This window comes from Rhincodon typus, chromosome 41 (genome assembly GCF_021869965.1).
Source record: "Rhincodon typus isolate 14 chromosome 41, sRhiTyp1.1, whole genome shotgun sequence".
Classification (NCBI taxonomy): Eukaryota; Metazoa; Chordata; class Chondrichthyes; order Orectolobiformes; family Rhincodontidae; genus Rhincodon; species Rhincodon typus.
In genome coordinates, this window is record NC_063372.1 from 3,948,259 (window position 1) to 3,962,414 (window position 14,156).

General features: G+C 41.1%; 2 protein-coding genes across 2 annotated transcripts in view; one reads left to right on the forward strand and one right to left on the reverse strand.

Annotated features, from left to right (window-relative positions):
• The window catches only part of LOC109924123 (cytochrome c oxidase assembly protein COX14 homolog), a 6,662-nt gene extending 1,819 nt beyond the window's left edge, over positions 1-4,843 (forward strand). The window contains exon 2 of the mRNA XM_020524139.2: positions 4,059-4,843. Coding sequence (XP_020379728.1) covers positions 4,069-4,245 — 177 coding nt within the window. The 5' untranslated portion in view covers positions 4,059-4,068 and the 3' untranslated portion in view covers positions 4,246-4,843. The remainder of the gene's footprint in view (positions 1-4,058) is intronic.
• A 1,561-nt stretch (positions 4,844-6,404) lies between these two features.
• The window catches only part of LOC109926281 (ceramide synthase 6-like), a 61,719-nt gene continuing 53,967 nt past the window's right edge, over positions 6,405-14,156 (reverse strand). The window contains exon 9 of the mRNA XM_048618802.1: positions 6,405-12,391. Coding sequence (XP_048474759.1) covers positions 12,230-12,391 — 162 coding nt within the window. The 3' untranslated portion in view covers positions 6,405-12,229. The remainder of the gene's footprint in view (positions 12,392-14,156) is intronic.

Consider the following 14,156-nt stretch of genomic DNA (forward strand, 5'->3'; position numbering starts at 1 on the left):
CATGGAGTCCCTGGTCCATCTTCGAACTCCACCTTGGGTGACTAAAACAGTGGTTTCAAAAATGGGCCAGATCTGTGCCACATACAACAGAGTGCCTCATGCCTGATGACTAGGTTTACCTATAATGTGAGTGGTGCTCCCAAAAGACCACTTTCTGCTTCACCTTGGCAATGCACTCCTCCCAAGATTTTGTGTGTGTGCCAGCCCCTTTGAACTATATTCCCAGCCTTCGGGCAATCTGTCCTATGGTGAAGGAGCGAGAACATCGGTCAGCCCAGGTCCCAAAGAACACGGCCACGCTCTTGCCTCGATGTACCTTGGATCTCGGAGGCTTTGACCTGCGGGCCTCTGCTGCCTGGAATAGTCAGAGTTAATGTTTCAAGTCCAGTCACCAGAAATGATTGTAGCTGGCAAAAGTTTGATTATATATGCTGAAGATGGGGTTAGGGTGGGGGTGGGTGGCAGGGGGGAGGAGTAAACAATAGGTGGAGATGGAGCCCAAAGACAGAGAGAAAAACGGTTGGAAGGACAAATGAATGGGTAAAGGTCAGCCTGAGAGGAAAAAAAAAAATCGATAGTTGCTAATGGGGACTATTAGTGGCTGACAATGGGTTGTTTGTGGTAGTAGCCCCTGTGATGACAAGGCCTCAAGTTGTGGGGGTTGGGGTAAGGAGATGGGAGAAGGTCATAGTCACACAGCATGGAAACAGACCCTTCGGTGCTCAAGCCCTAAAATTTATTGAACTTGATATTGAGTCCAGAAGGCTGCTGAGTTCCCAAGCAGAAAATGAGATGCTGTTCTTCCAGCTTGCACTGAGCTTTACTGGACCACTGCAGCATGCCTGAAACAGATGTTGGCTAGGGAACATGGTGGTGTGTTGAAGTAGCAGGCAACCAGAAGTTCAGGGTCATTTTGTGAACAGAGCACAGATGTTTTGCAGAGTGGTTGCCCAGTCTGTCCTTCATCTCCCCAATATAGAGGACACCATATCGTGAGTAGTGAATACAGTAGATGAGATTGTGTGAAGTGTAGGTAAATCACTGCTTCATCTGGAAGGTGTGTCTGGGGCTTGGACAGTGAGGAGGGAGGATGTAAACAGGCAGTTGTTACACCTTCTGCGAATGCATGGGAAGTTGCCTTGGGGTGTGGGGAGCGGAGGAGGGAGTGGACCAAGTGTTGGAGAAACTCCAGAGAAGGGTCATACCAGGCTCAAAACTTTAACTCTGTTTCTCTCTTCACAAATGCGACCAGACAGATTCTCCAGCCTTCTCTCTTGTTTTTTTTTAAATTTCAGTTCTCCAGCAGCTACAGTACTTTGCTTTTATCTGGCATTGCTGATGATCTTTTCACTTTCTGTCTACGTTCTTGACCATTTGCAAGTTAACAATGGCTATTGTTGGTCAGGTTATCGCTATTTAAACTTGTTTGTTGTGCCAGTCCCCGAGTAACAGGAGCTAGTCTATATGCCTGTTTTCTTGTTAATAGGGTGGGGTAAAGATCAAGGGAATGGTAGCTAACTATCACTTTGCTTCTACAGTAATATCCTTTTTTCCTGGATTATGCCAGTCTTGGCTTCAGGTATTTTTTTAGACCCAGAAAGCTGTGGTTTCAGTAACAATTGAGGAGACACTCCAGTGCAGTACTGAGGGAGTGCAGCAGCGTCAGTGCTACAGTCTTTCAGCTAGAGCATGATCTGCCACCTTCTGTTGGAAGTGGAAGTGTAGAGAATGTCCCTATTGTCCCAACCAGTTTTTTTTTAAAATCATGTAATTGTGCAGCACCGGAGGCTGTCATTCAGGCTGTTGCTCCTGCACTGGTTATTTTAATGAGCAATTTGTTGAGTGCCTGTAACCTGAAACAATCTTCCTTTTCAGAAAAATATTCAATTCCCTCACAAATGCACGACACTCTTGGACAGCATATTCCAGATCCTAACTACTCACTGTACAACAAAATGTCCTCCTGTCTCCATTGCTCCTTTTACCAATTATCTTAAAAGTCGTGGCCTCTGATTCTCTATCCTTCCACCACTGGGAACAGTTTCTCCCCCATCTACTCTGTCCAGACCCCTCATGATTAACTCTATCAAATTTCCTCTTAATCTTCCCTCTAAGGAAAGACTCTAATTTATCTACATTCTCCTTGCTGGAAATATTCTTGTGAATGTTTTCTGCACTCTGTCTAAAGCCTTCACATCTTTCCCAAAGTGTGGCAGCCAGAATTGGACATAATACTCCAGTGAGATTGAACCACTGTTTCATTAATGTTTGACATAACCTCTTTGTTCTCATACTCTTTGTCCGAGTTAATAAAGCCTGCACTATTCTAAACTATTCTCTTAACCTGTCCTCTGAACTTCAATGACTTGTGTAATTAAGCATCCAGCTCCCTCTGCTCCTGCGCCCCTTTAGAATTGTACCCCATTTTTATATAATGTTGCTTGTGTTCTTCCTAACAAAATAAATCACTTCACCCTCCTCTGAATTCAATCAACTTGTCTGTCTTTGTGAAGCATTACAGCATCTTCTCTGTTCATACTGGTCGAGTTTTATATCATTCTTACATTTTGAAATCGGACCTTGTCTGCATGGCTTAGGTCAGTGCTTCCCAAACCTTCTCTGCAGCGGTGGCATTGTTTGGTCTGGGAAAAGGTCATTTCAGCATTTCCCCCCTCTCTTCATCAATCCCTCCTGCACCTCTCCTACCACTACCCATCTCCCTCATGGGCCAGTTGATGAAAAGGTGGGCAGAATAAATACTTGCCTTTTTAGGGAGCAGGAATCAAGACTCATTAAGCAGTCAATTAAGCTGCTCCCTCCCCTAAGGGAAGCATTTTAAATGGATCGCGTAGCTTCAGAGCTCAACCTCAAAATAGTCTTCAAAACACTGGTCTAAGTTATTAACTACATATTAGGAGGAGTGAGGGTCTGAACACTTACCTTTAGAGCGTTCCACTACAAACCTTCTAACAACCTGAAAATAATCAATTAACCAATAATCTGTTTGCGGTCACTCAGCCGGTTTTGTATCTATGTTGCTACTATCCTTTTTATTCAGTAAGGTACAATTTTGCTCACATCTGTGGCATCACACTGTCGTGCCTTTTGGAAGTACATGTACACATCAACTTTACCCCTATTGGAAGTTTTTAATCAACTAGTTCAGCACAAATTTCCACTTTACAAATCCATACAGCCTTTCCCAGGTTGAGTACTTAATTCTCAAACATTCTTTCTGGAAGGTTCTTCATCACGTTTTTTAAAAAAAGTCATTCACAGGATGTGGGTATTGATGGCTGGTCCAGCATTTATTGCCCATCCCTAGTTGTCTTTGAGAAGGTGATGATGAACTACTGCCTTGAACCGTTGCTGTCTGTTTGGTGTAGGTAAACCCATGAAGCTGTTAGAATGAATTTGTGGGATTTTGACAGTGATTCTGAAGGAATGGCGATACATTTCCAAGTCAGGATGGCGAGTGGTTTGGAAGGGGATTTGCAGGTGGTGGTGTTCCCACATATCTGCTGCCCTTGTCCTTAATATTTTTTCTTGTCACATGTATACAAATGCAGTGAAGTGATGTTTAGTGTTGCCATGCTCCAGCACCATCTTGAAACACAGAATATAATGCAAGATTCATCTTTACATTCCCCTTCTTATGGGCTTTGGGGTCTCAATTATAAGATCCACCACTGCTAGTGCTCCTGTGACCGCTGCATCTGAGCTGGAGCCATGTCTCCCTCACTTCTGGAAGTCAGCTCTTTTGACCATGTTTGGATCAAGGCTGTAATGTGATCAGGAGCAGAGTGCCCTGGTGGATCCTAAACTGAGCATTAATGAACAGATTGTTAAGCTGCTCGATCTCTGTTCATAGTCAGATGTACAGCACGGAAACAAACCCTTCAGTCCAACTCGTCCATGCCAACCAGATACGCTGTATAAATCTAATCCCATTTGCCAGTATTTGGCCCATATACCTACTAAGTGTAAGATGTCTTGAGATGATAAAAAGGTGCTACAGAAATGCAAGTTTGTTTCATTAAAAAAAAATTGTGTTCCAGATCTACCATAATGGTGTCCTCCAGGAGGCTTGCAGATGTTGGGTACAGAATGTTCTCTGGATCAATGATATTACTGACAATATATGGTGGTTATCTGTGTAGTGCCCGTGCCTACCGGTACTTCCAGAGACAAAAGGCCTTAAAGGCAGCAGCTGAAGATCAAGTCAACAGAATGATGAAGGACTAACAGCTGTCCCTACCCTGGAATGTGGAAGCAATTGTTTTCGTGTGACAAAAAAATGTTATTTAATATTGTGTAACTACCAGAATTAAGTTTTTTTCCTGGTAGGTTTAAAGATGAAGATTAATAGTTCAGTTTGAAAATTTTCCAACGGGTTGTACAGTGTAACTTTACCTAGTCATTTAAAGTTTGGAGTTTCTGGCTCCTCTAAATCAGAAAACTGAATTTCAGCCTTGATTTTTCACACTTGAAAAGCTGACATTTCCTGCAATGGTCAATTGCTTGAGAGACAGTATTTTGATCCGGTAACCTTGGTGATGAGTTCAGAGCCAGGATGGTGCAGAACATGGAGTGACAACCTTACCACAGGCAGGATTTCTGACAATGGGTAGCATCTTGCCTATGAACCAGAGGCTCTGGGTTCAAGTACTGCTCCAGGACCCAATGATGAAGGAAGGTGCGTTGATAATTGGGACAAACATGTGCTTCCTCCAAACCACGACCTGTTACTGTTCTTACACAAACATATTGGCATTGATGCATGTATGAACTACATCTGCATCAAGAAGAAGTGTACATTAGTAAAGTATTGATATTGAAGCAATCAGTAACCATGTATGTGTAATTCACTTTAAAACATTTAATTAAAAATTCTCCTTACTGCAGTGCACTTCTGTAGGCTCCAGCTGCCCTTTAGTATAGGGCTTCTAATGGTGGAGGTGGTTGGGATCCCAGTGGGTTGAAAACTGAGGCAGCAATGGTCCATATGGAGCCAATCCTCACGAGCACTATATATTTTAAAAAAAAGTCAAGTCTGACATTTCATGGAAAGAGGTTGAACTATGACTTTTTTTTTCTGTCCCAATTTGTACTAACTGGCAACTTGGCCATCAACTACATAGAATCTCAATGGGATTTCAGTTAATGGTGAGAAAATGAAATGGCAGCGTTCAATACAAAGTATTTAGTGACACCTTTATTGCAGTGTATCCAGTAAAAAAAACACATTGAATTAACAACAAACAGAAGAACCTCCACCAAATACATCCACAGCTTGTTATCTCACAAAGTCTATATCAACAGAAATTTTGATGCATTGATTTAAAATGCAAGACTACTTATTCTGATTATTATTACAATGGTCTTCCTTCCCCAAATCACTCCTTTCACTAAAGCCACTCATCTAATCACTCAAGTGTTTCTGACTCAATGCTGCCTCTTATCTTAAGTTGGTTGGGACTTCAGGAACCATGCTGCAGGTTTGAAAAACATGCACAGTAAAACTGCAGAGTAACATTCTACAATAAATGTTAATGTTAAACAGTTCAACATGAAAACAAACCAAGATATCGGATGCCTCATCCAACCAGAGCGACCTCAAAGCCTCCATTGGCTTTTAATCCCTTATCAGTTCAGGCACCAGTTTTATAGGTGATCACTTCAATTATCTTGCCATCTGAAAAAGACATTTTCCACAAGGTATAGTCTACATACTCTCAGCAATTAGAATTGCCCCAATGAAATGCAAGCACTCCAAGGTGATGGTGGATGTTCTTGCCATCGCTCAAAGCAATGGCAAAACCTTTACTGGGGTACAGCTTTTCACATCATTGCCCACCATGCAGCTCCTTACACTAAAGTAGTAATTTGACAAGGGAAAGACTAGCTGATTTCCTTTGTAGCCCAGAAGGCAGAAAGACCAGTTGTATCCTTCCCTCCTCCAGCCCACAACAAGATTAGTTAATACACTACTGACCAGTGATTGAACAGGGGAGCGTTCGGATGCATAGCTCAGTTCCACAGCAGCTTATAATGTCACCTACTGCATCTTCAGGGTTTAAGACAAAAAAAAATCATTGCTTCCATTTTGAATTAAATTTTTCTTTAAATTTCTGGCACCTCATGGCAGACTCCAATGCCAGAGAACATGGGCATCACTGGTGCCATGATACTTGACTCCAAAAAATAATTGGAACATAATCACTGCTTGTTCATTGTGCTAAACCAGTCAACTGTGAAACAGCACAACCAGAATGATACCAAACCTTCACCAGGAGGGTAAATGACATCATGTGTCCAGTTATTGCTCACACTTTTACAAGTGACATTACTGTATTATGGCTGGCTGAGCATTAAAAAAAATCAGATCAGTCTATTTCAAGCAATTGGTTTAAATTGTAATTATTTTTAATAAAGCAATGTTAAACAGTCACTTTAAAAAATGATATCCAGTTTGCAATTTTGAAAATCAATGCTATTGTATTTGAATGATCTCCAGCACAGCCAGAGGATCCATTGGTCCCAATTCCATCCCAGCTTTTCCAGCCTGCACACATATTACACAGCATCTGAGCCAGTATAATCCAGAAACACCCGAATCAAATTCAAATTCATTCTGTATAGATAACAATTTGGATGTCAATAGTGTAGACGCAAGAGTGGCACAGCACTAGTGCTAGGTCATACCCAGAATGTGCCTAGAGTGAATTTCTGGACCAACAATTAACTTTGGATATTATGGGAGTACTTCTCCTTCCTCCCCCCCCCCCCCCCCCCCCCCCCCCCCCCCACAAACCCAACCCCTCCTTTCCCTCCAAATAAACTAAAGAAAAATGAGAGGAGTCACACAGTGGACAAGTTGACCAGACAGCAGAGCAAGACATTGGTCATCAACTGGCATGTAGTAACAAATATCAGAAAGTAAATAGTGGATGTATTCTGTCACATATTCACACCAATTAGAAGGGCATTGTATTGAAAGGGTGCTAAGGAAACTTATTGGATACAAAATGCATCTCACTGTAAAATTTAATATCTTGGTATTTGATCAATCACATGATGCAAGGACAACATGCATCTGCTTGGGTCACAACACATACACTTGCTGACGTTTGTGTCAGTAAGCTCGGCAAATCTTCAAGTGAACATACGCTTGAATATTGGATATTTCCCACGAACATGACTTCCAGACAAAAAAAAACATGCACAACAATATAATGGCTGGCAGAGATGGAGGCTAAAGTTCAAAAATATGGCTCAGGTGAAGTCCAAAAAAGAGAACAATGGGGGACCGTAATTCAGATTTGGTTTCCTTCCCTATCACAGAATTAGCTGAACTGAGGATGTAATCATTTCCTTTAACTCAGGAATTTCTTTAACAATCAGCAATTTCACAAAAACAGAAATATTCCACAGAATCAGAAAGGCTGAAAAAGGACTATAAAGTCAAAAGGCACATATTTGAAATCATTGCATCATCTCTCCGCCTGAGATACCACTTCTCTCCCCAGACCAAGATGGGATTTGACAGGGTGGGGACATTTTGAGGGGGTGATGGTGGTATAGAGTTAAAGGGGAGGAATAAATATGTATTTTCAAGGCTATTCTTCCTCCAAAACAACCGCTGGTGCTACATTTCTCTTTTGTCAGAGGGGAGGTTTTTAGTTGTGGTAGCTTAAAGTCAGGTCTGCTACAGCAGGCTTCTGAACAGGATGCTTTGGTTATGTTTGATGAATCTACTTTAAAAAGCTTAGGACCAAGTAGGATTGGATAGGAACCATAGCCAGGCTTGAATTAGATATGTGATGCATGCTTAGAGTCTTCTCTGGCTGAACTTTCTAAAAAAAAAAGTGACAATACAGCCATTTCACAAGGCTGCTTTTGCATTGATAAAAACAGAATTTGGTGTTTGACCTGTCTGAAAAGAAATGAAGACTTTGAGGAAATTATTTCACACAAAACACTTGTTTTCCCTAAAAAAAACTTTGAAAAAGATACCAGTCTATAGATATTGAGGGACTTGTGTACCATTTCTGCAGAGTCCATTTCAGGGACTAATGCTGTGGCTTGTCACAATTCAGTTCTGGTGATGTCATCTTCAATGCAAACGGGAACTTTTAAACATTAAATGCATACTTCATTACAGTATTCAAATACCCTCAACTACACTACAGTCTTTTAACTTCTTTCCAGTAAGCTATCCTTAAACCAGCAGGAACAGCTGTACTTCAGTGAATTCCCTATCTACCCAAAACATGGAGGTTAAAGTTAGTTAAGAATCACTTTGTGACACTGGTAAACCTGAATGGCACAAGACCATGCCATGTGAGAAGAGAAAAAAAACATCAACTTTACATGGGGAGGGTAGGGAAGATTATAAGTGTGTATTTTAAATAATTTCTGCCAGAACACCAAGACACCCTCACACTAATTAAAGTGCAGCCTTTAATAGAAATGCAAATGAAACCAGTGGGCAGGACCACATCCTGACAAAGGATAGCATGGTTCTCTTCTATAAATCTTCTACCATTTGTAGCAAGACCACTGCCAAACGAGAAGGCATTTTGGACAGATTCAAAGATCAAATTGCATGGAACTTATTCTAGCCTATAAATTTTCTTGTATAGGAAAAGAAAATCCTGAAAAATCCAAACTGGCACCTTGTTGGTCATTCCATATTAGGGACCTTAATACAGATTTCAGAAACTGAAACTGGATGCTGATGTCACATCCTTTAAAAGGTGGTTCCTCAATCTGGAGGGCTGAAATACAGCACAACTCCCTCAAGACAAATTTGATTTTAAAACATTCCTTAGTTATCCCAAGACACAAATCAAGTTCTAAAGATAAACCTTGCTCAGATTCACTCCAACATTTTGAACAACATAATTTAAAAATAAAATCCCTCCCCAGACCCCTTCTATAACTTCATGAACCAAACAGCTAACTCGTGAGAGCTCTTAGTGGTGATTAATACATCAAATCTCCGAAATCAGGGTGTATCCATGACAAATGGAGCATAGACCACTTGGGATAAGGAAAGAACTTGGCAGCAGGTACATGACTACATCATTTTACATAAAGAAATAAACCAGCATATTTTTCTGGTCATGGTTTAGCAGTATGTACAAATATGCAGTTGTAAGTGATTCCAGTGAAATGGATCTAAATGACAAGGTCTACAAGAAAACATCAAGGGCTTTAGATTACTTATGTAATATGGATAAGTACATCCCTTTCAATAGTGCTTTAACTGCCAGTTTAATTCAGACTTTTACCCAGTCCTGTGCTACAAGAGCAAGTGAGTATCAGGCAGTAATGCACAGCACCAGGTTCAAGTTAAGCACCAGGTTCAAGTTAATCCATCAGCCAGCCTTCAATCAAGACCCAGTAGACAAGTTGTCATCAAGCTGTGGTATCACGCTTTCTGGGGCTACGGATGAAGTGCCAAGAGGTGCAATACCCCATTCCTCCCAACAGCCAATGGTATTCGTAGTGGTTGCAAACTCTCCAAGTTCCTTGATTTTAATTGATGGTACAGGGGAGTGAGGTAGTGACAGTCTGAAAAAGAAAGACTGACCCAAAATGGCAGGTTTGGTGGCTGAATAACACTACATGTGCTATACAGTGTTTCAAAGATAAAGGTCAAGATGAGATGAGAACAGCAGAGTAAGTTGGGGAGGTTACTGAAAAGAGCTCATGATACCAACAATACCTTGTCATCTCATCTTCAACTCTGACTGACTGGCCCAGTAGCTGTGCTACTGGTCATCTTTAGATCATGCTTCCAAATCCCCCACATTAGGCAAACAAAATGCACCCATCACCATAAAGGACATTCAGATCAACACCTCACCACAGCAGAAGAAACATGAAAGCTCACTCAAGATCTCTCAGAGTTAGAGTTAGAGGTTTTCTCTGGCAACAGAAACAAAAAAAAAGTCAGTTGGCTTGGTTGCTGTCTGACAGTAAAAAATGTTGGCAGTTTGGAGTCACTGACAGCAAGGCCCTGGTTTGATCCCTGCAACATGCCGCATTCAGTAACGTCAGCCAAATCAGCAGAGAGGACACTACAAATGGCTTCAATTTCCAGGTTAGAACAGGAAGTAAGGCAGAAGAAATTGTTTAGGAGTGGAATGAAGGCTGCTCTGAATGCCAGATGCAAACTGACCATTTGAAGATGGGCTTAGTCCTTCCCAAAATGTAGCAGCAGTGTGAGGAGTCAGACACACACCATCCTATTCAATGCCTGCAGCCTAGCTTGTTTTTTTTTGGCATGGCAGAATGGAGAAAGAGGCAGTGATGGAAGGAAGGTGAGAAGACAGCATGCTAGAATTAAGGAGGATTCTAATCTCAAACTTGAACATTTTGAAGATGGGGAGAAAGCTAAATCTAAATTGGAATCTGGAACATCAAATGGAAAGAAAGAAAAAAAGGCTTCCGGAGCCTAATTCTGAATTTAAAACAAGACAACTACGCCAAACGTCATTGTTTTGCATATTTGCTTTTACATCAATATAATTTATGTCTTCATTTCAAATATCTTAAAAAAAAAATAGGGCTGATAAATTCAACTTACTTAAAATAAGGTCTTAAATCTCCCTTGAACCAGTATTTACATCAAACCTGTCAGGGAGACCACTATGATCTCCACAGAACCCACAAGTCAAGACAATTTTTGTTTTAAAGAAAACAGCTTGCATACCTGGAACTACTGCAGACACAAAAAAGCTCTCAGGTACAAAAAGACAAACTCTGAAACTTGTAAACAAACCTTTCTGAACAGTTTTCACACAAATTCTCATTCAGAACAACATGTTAACAGCTATTTTCAGAAATGTGGAAATAGCTTAAAAGCAGTCTTCCAGGGATGAACAAGATCAGAAGACCCAGGATTAGGTTAAAGCATTGCCCACAGTATCACTTAAAAAAAATCCAAATCAATTACTTCGCAAGGCAATTTAAAAAAATTTAAAAAAAAACAGAAGTAGAAAAATAAGTTCTACTCATGGAGACTTAAATTTGACTGGAACCTAACCAGCCCAAAAAGAATGATAACCTTTGCTTTAGTATAACAGAGCAATTAAACAATTATTATTTATAACACTGAGCCATTACTAGGTGGACTGGGAGAAATTAGTTTACAAACCCTCTCCCATTATAAAACTTGAATGAAAACAATGGAGGTCAGAGGATTACCTGATTTTTATGCCTCCAAACAAGGAATTATCAATACACTGCTGTAGCAAAACCAACACTCCCAATAAATGGCAAAATGGAATTTGGCAGCTGTAGACTGCGCAGTATCAGCAACATGGTAGCTGCCTTTTGGTTCCACAAACTACATTGCTAAAAGTGAAATTACTTTGTATGAAAACAGAAACAAAATTAACTGGAACACTCAAAATACTACATAACCAATGAACAAGAAAAGCTCCCTCCTTCAATGTAAAAGAGGATTTACAACACACATACACCAGCCAGAACCTAGTGTTTTAATACAAAGCTGTGCTTCATCACTTGGGTCAATAGTGAAAATTTACCACACAAAAAAAAAGACAACAATTTGGACCAGTGCCTGTAACTCCTGATTCTTTGGATTTACAGATTACGCAATTCCTTTATAGAAAATTCCCTAGCATGCCAGGTTTGGTGAGAATTCAAGCACCACTTCAACAATACCCTTTCCATCTGAAGCGACTGGTTTTACCTGCCTGCCTTTGAAGCCCACAAGCACACCAAGACGGATTACAAAATCTCCTTGGTTTCAAATTGGTATTCTTCTCCTCTCGGGGCTCCATCTCTTTGTGCCAATGAGTTAGAAAATACAGAACAAGGAAACACGACAAAAACACAGGCCTGAAATGTAAACCTTTAGCAATTCGACAAATTGCACAAAACCCATTTAAAGCACTGCAGGCTGTTAAATGGAATAAGATGGGTCTAGAGGAACCTCCAGTCTAGATCCATCCATTCCCATTTAAAGCTGCATTTCAATTTCTCATATTGCTAAAGCACAATCACTGAGAATAAAAGGAAAAAATGCCTGTGTGCTTTGCAGGTGTAAGTTACTGAGCAGGCAGCCTGTCTCAGATCCCATGCAACAACACCCAGTTTATTTTATAATTTTTAAAAAAAAACTGTTCAGTGCTTGGTTGTTTTCCATGAGGCTGTCCTGTCTGTGCCTAATCCATGTTCCACAGTTCATGAACTAATGGTCTCCCGCCCATGCTCCAGTGGTTAGGTGGCCGTTGGTTCCATTTGTGCTGTTGGCTCCTTTCGAGGGATTGTGGTGATGGGGTCTTGTGCCGTTGGTCATAGAATCATCATCATCGGAGCTACTCTCAATGTCACTGCGATCATCCTTAGAGACCTGAAGTGAACAGAAAAATTGAATAATATTTACACAATCAGGCAGTTACACATTTTGCCTTTTCATCCATCAGCATCATTTACAAAACTGGAATTGCACTCATAAAATACGACTTGTCATTTTGATCAAATGCCTGCTGCTCCATTTGGTACAGTAGTAATAGTGTCAATGTTAGGCTGTGTTAGGTTACCAGGCTTCAGTACTACAAAGGCTCAAAGTTGTGGCCTGGATCAAATATCTAACAAGAGAGTGTTTCTGATCACTGTGGGTCCATGCTGGGAAGATTCTAAAGAGAAAAAAAAAAAAAAAACTTAAGGCAAGGTGCTTTCTTCCCCAGAACAGAGAAACGAGAAAGGCCCTTCGTGGAACTCTCACTAGGAAAGAGGTTGACATTTGTCCTTGGAAATGGTTCACAACATCCAAGAGCTCAACAGACAGGCAAGTTAACTCAAAGCTTACTTAAGAAAATAAATCCTCTCAACAAAAAAAAAGGTTTCCCCTTGGCTCCCATTGCCCAGATTCCACAAATGCCTAGCTAAGTTCAGAAGACAGGAATTGCAAATTTAATTCCCATTAATGAACTTCTGCAAAATTGAGCTTTTCTCACATTAACTGGGCTGGCAAGAAAGAAGTTGCTATGCTTCTTCGAGTTTCTTTGGTCTGTCAGGCCCAAGCAGAAGACAGTGACTGCCTGTGGAGAGGGAGGGGACATCAGGCTGTGACAGAGATCAGGAGCTCTGTGGAATGGAGCAAGAGATTGGAAACTGTATTCATCCGCTCTTTGAAAGTAGCCATTAGCTCCAGACACCATCCACAGATTAATAAAAAATGCACCATGTCAGTAAATCTTTAAAGGAATTCTAGCGTTAGCAGCCTGCAAGAGGTTAGCTATGCAATGTGAATTGGTTAAACAAAAACAAAATTTGAGTCAGAACTCACATGTTATTAAGTGACAGAATCACCACAAGTCAATTAGAGTGTCATCAACAGGACCCCCTTCTTAAAAAGTTGTACAAGTGAAACATCAAGGTTAAACCCTGTTCAACTTAAAATGCTTCTGTTGGAATGCTGATGAGATGAGGGAATCTTATAGGAGTTACCAAGTCTAACTTCAAGGAACTTGGCTATTCTCAACATTAATTCAGCCCCCTTCGCTGAACTGACATCTAACAAAATATAAAAAAAAACTGCCTCATTTATTTCAAGCAAATAATTCACAGGATGTGGATGTCACTGGCTGAGCCAGCATTTATTGCCCATTCCTAGTTGCCCTTGAGAAGGTGGTGGTGAGTCATCTTCACGAACTGCTGCTGTCCCATGATACGGTTAGGGAGGCCACTCCACGATTTTGACCCAGCAACAGTGAAGAAATAGCAATATATTTCCAAGTCAGGATCATCTAATCCCCAGTGTGGAAACAGGCCATTCAGCCCAACAAGTCCACACTGACCCTCCGAAGAGAAACTCACCCAGACCCATTCGCCTATCTTATCCCTGTAACCCTGCATTTACCATAGCTAACCCACCTAACCTGTACATCCTTGAACACTGGACAATTTAGCATGGCCAATCCACCTAGCCTGGACATTTTTAGACTATGGGAGGAAACCCAAGCATACACGGGTTGAACGTGCAAACTCCACACAGACAATCGCCCAAATTTGGAATCAAACCCGGGTTCCTGGTGCTGCAAGGCTACAGTGCTAACCACTGGAAGCCACAGTGACAGATGGTGAGCAACATGGAGGGGGAACTTGCAGGAGAT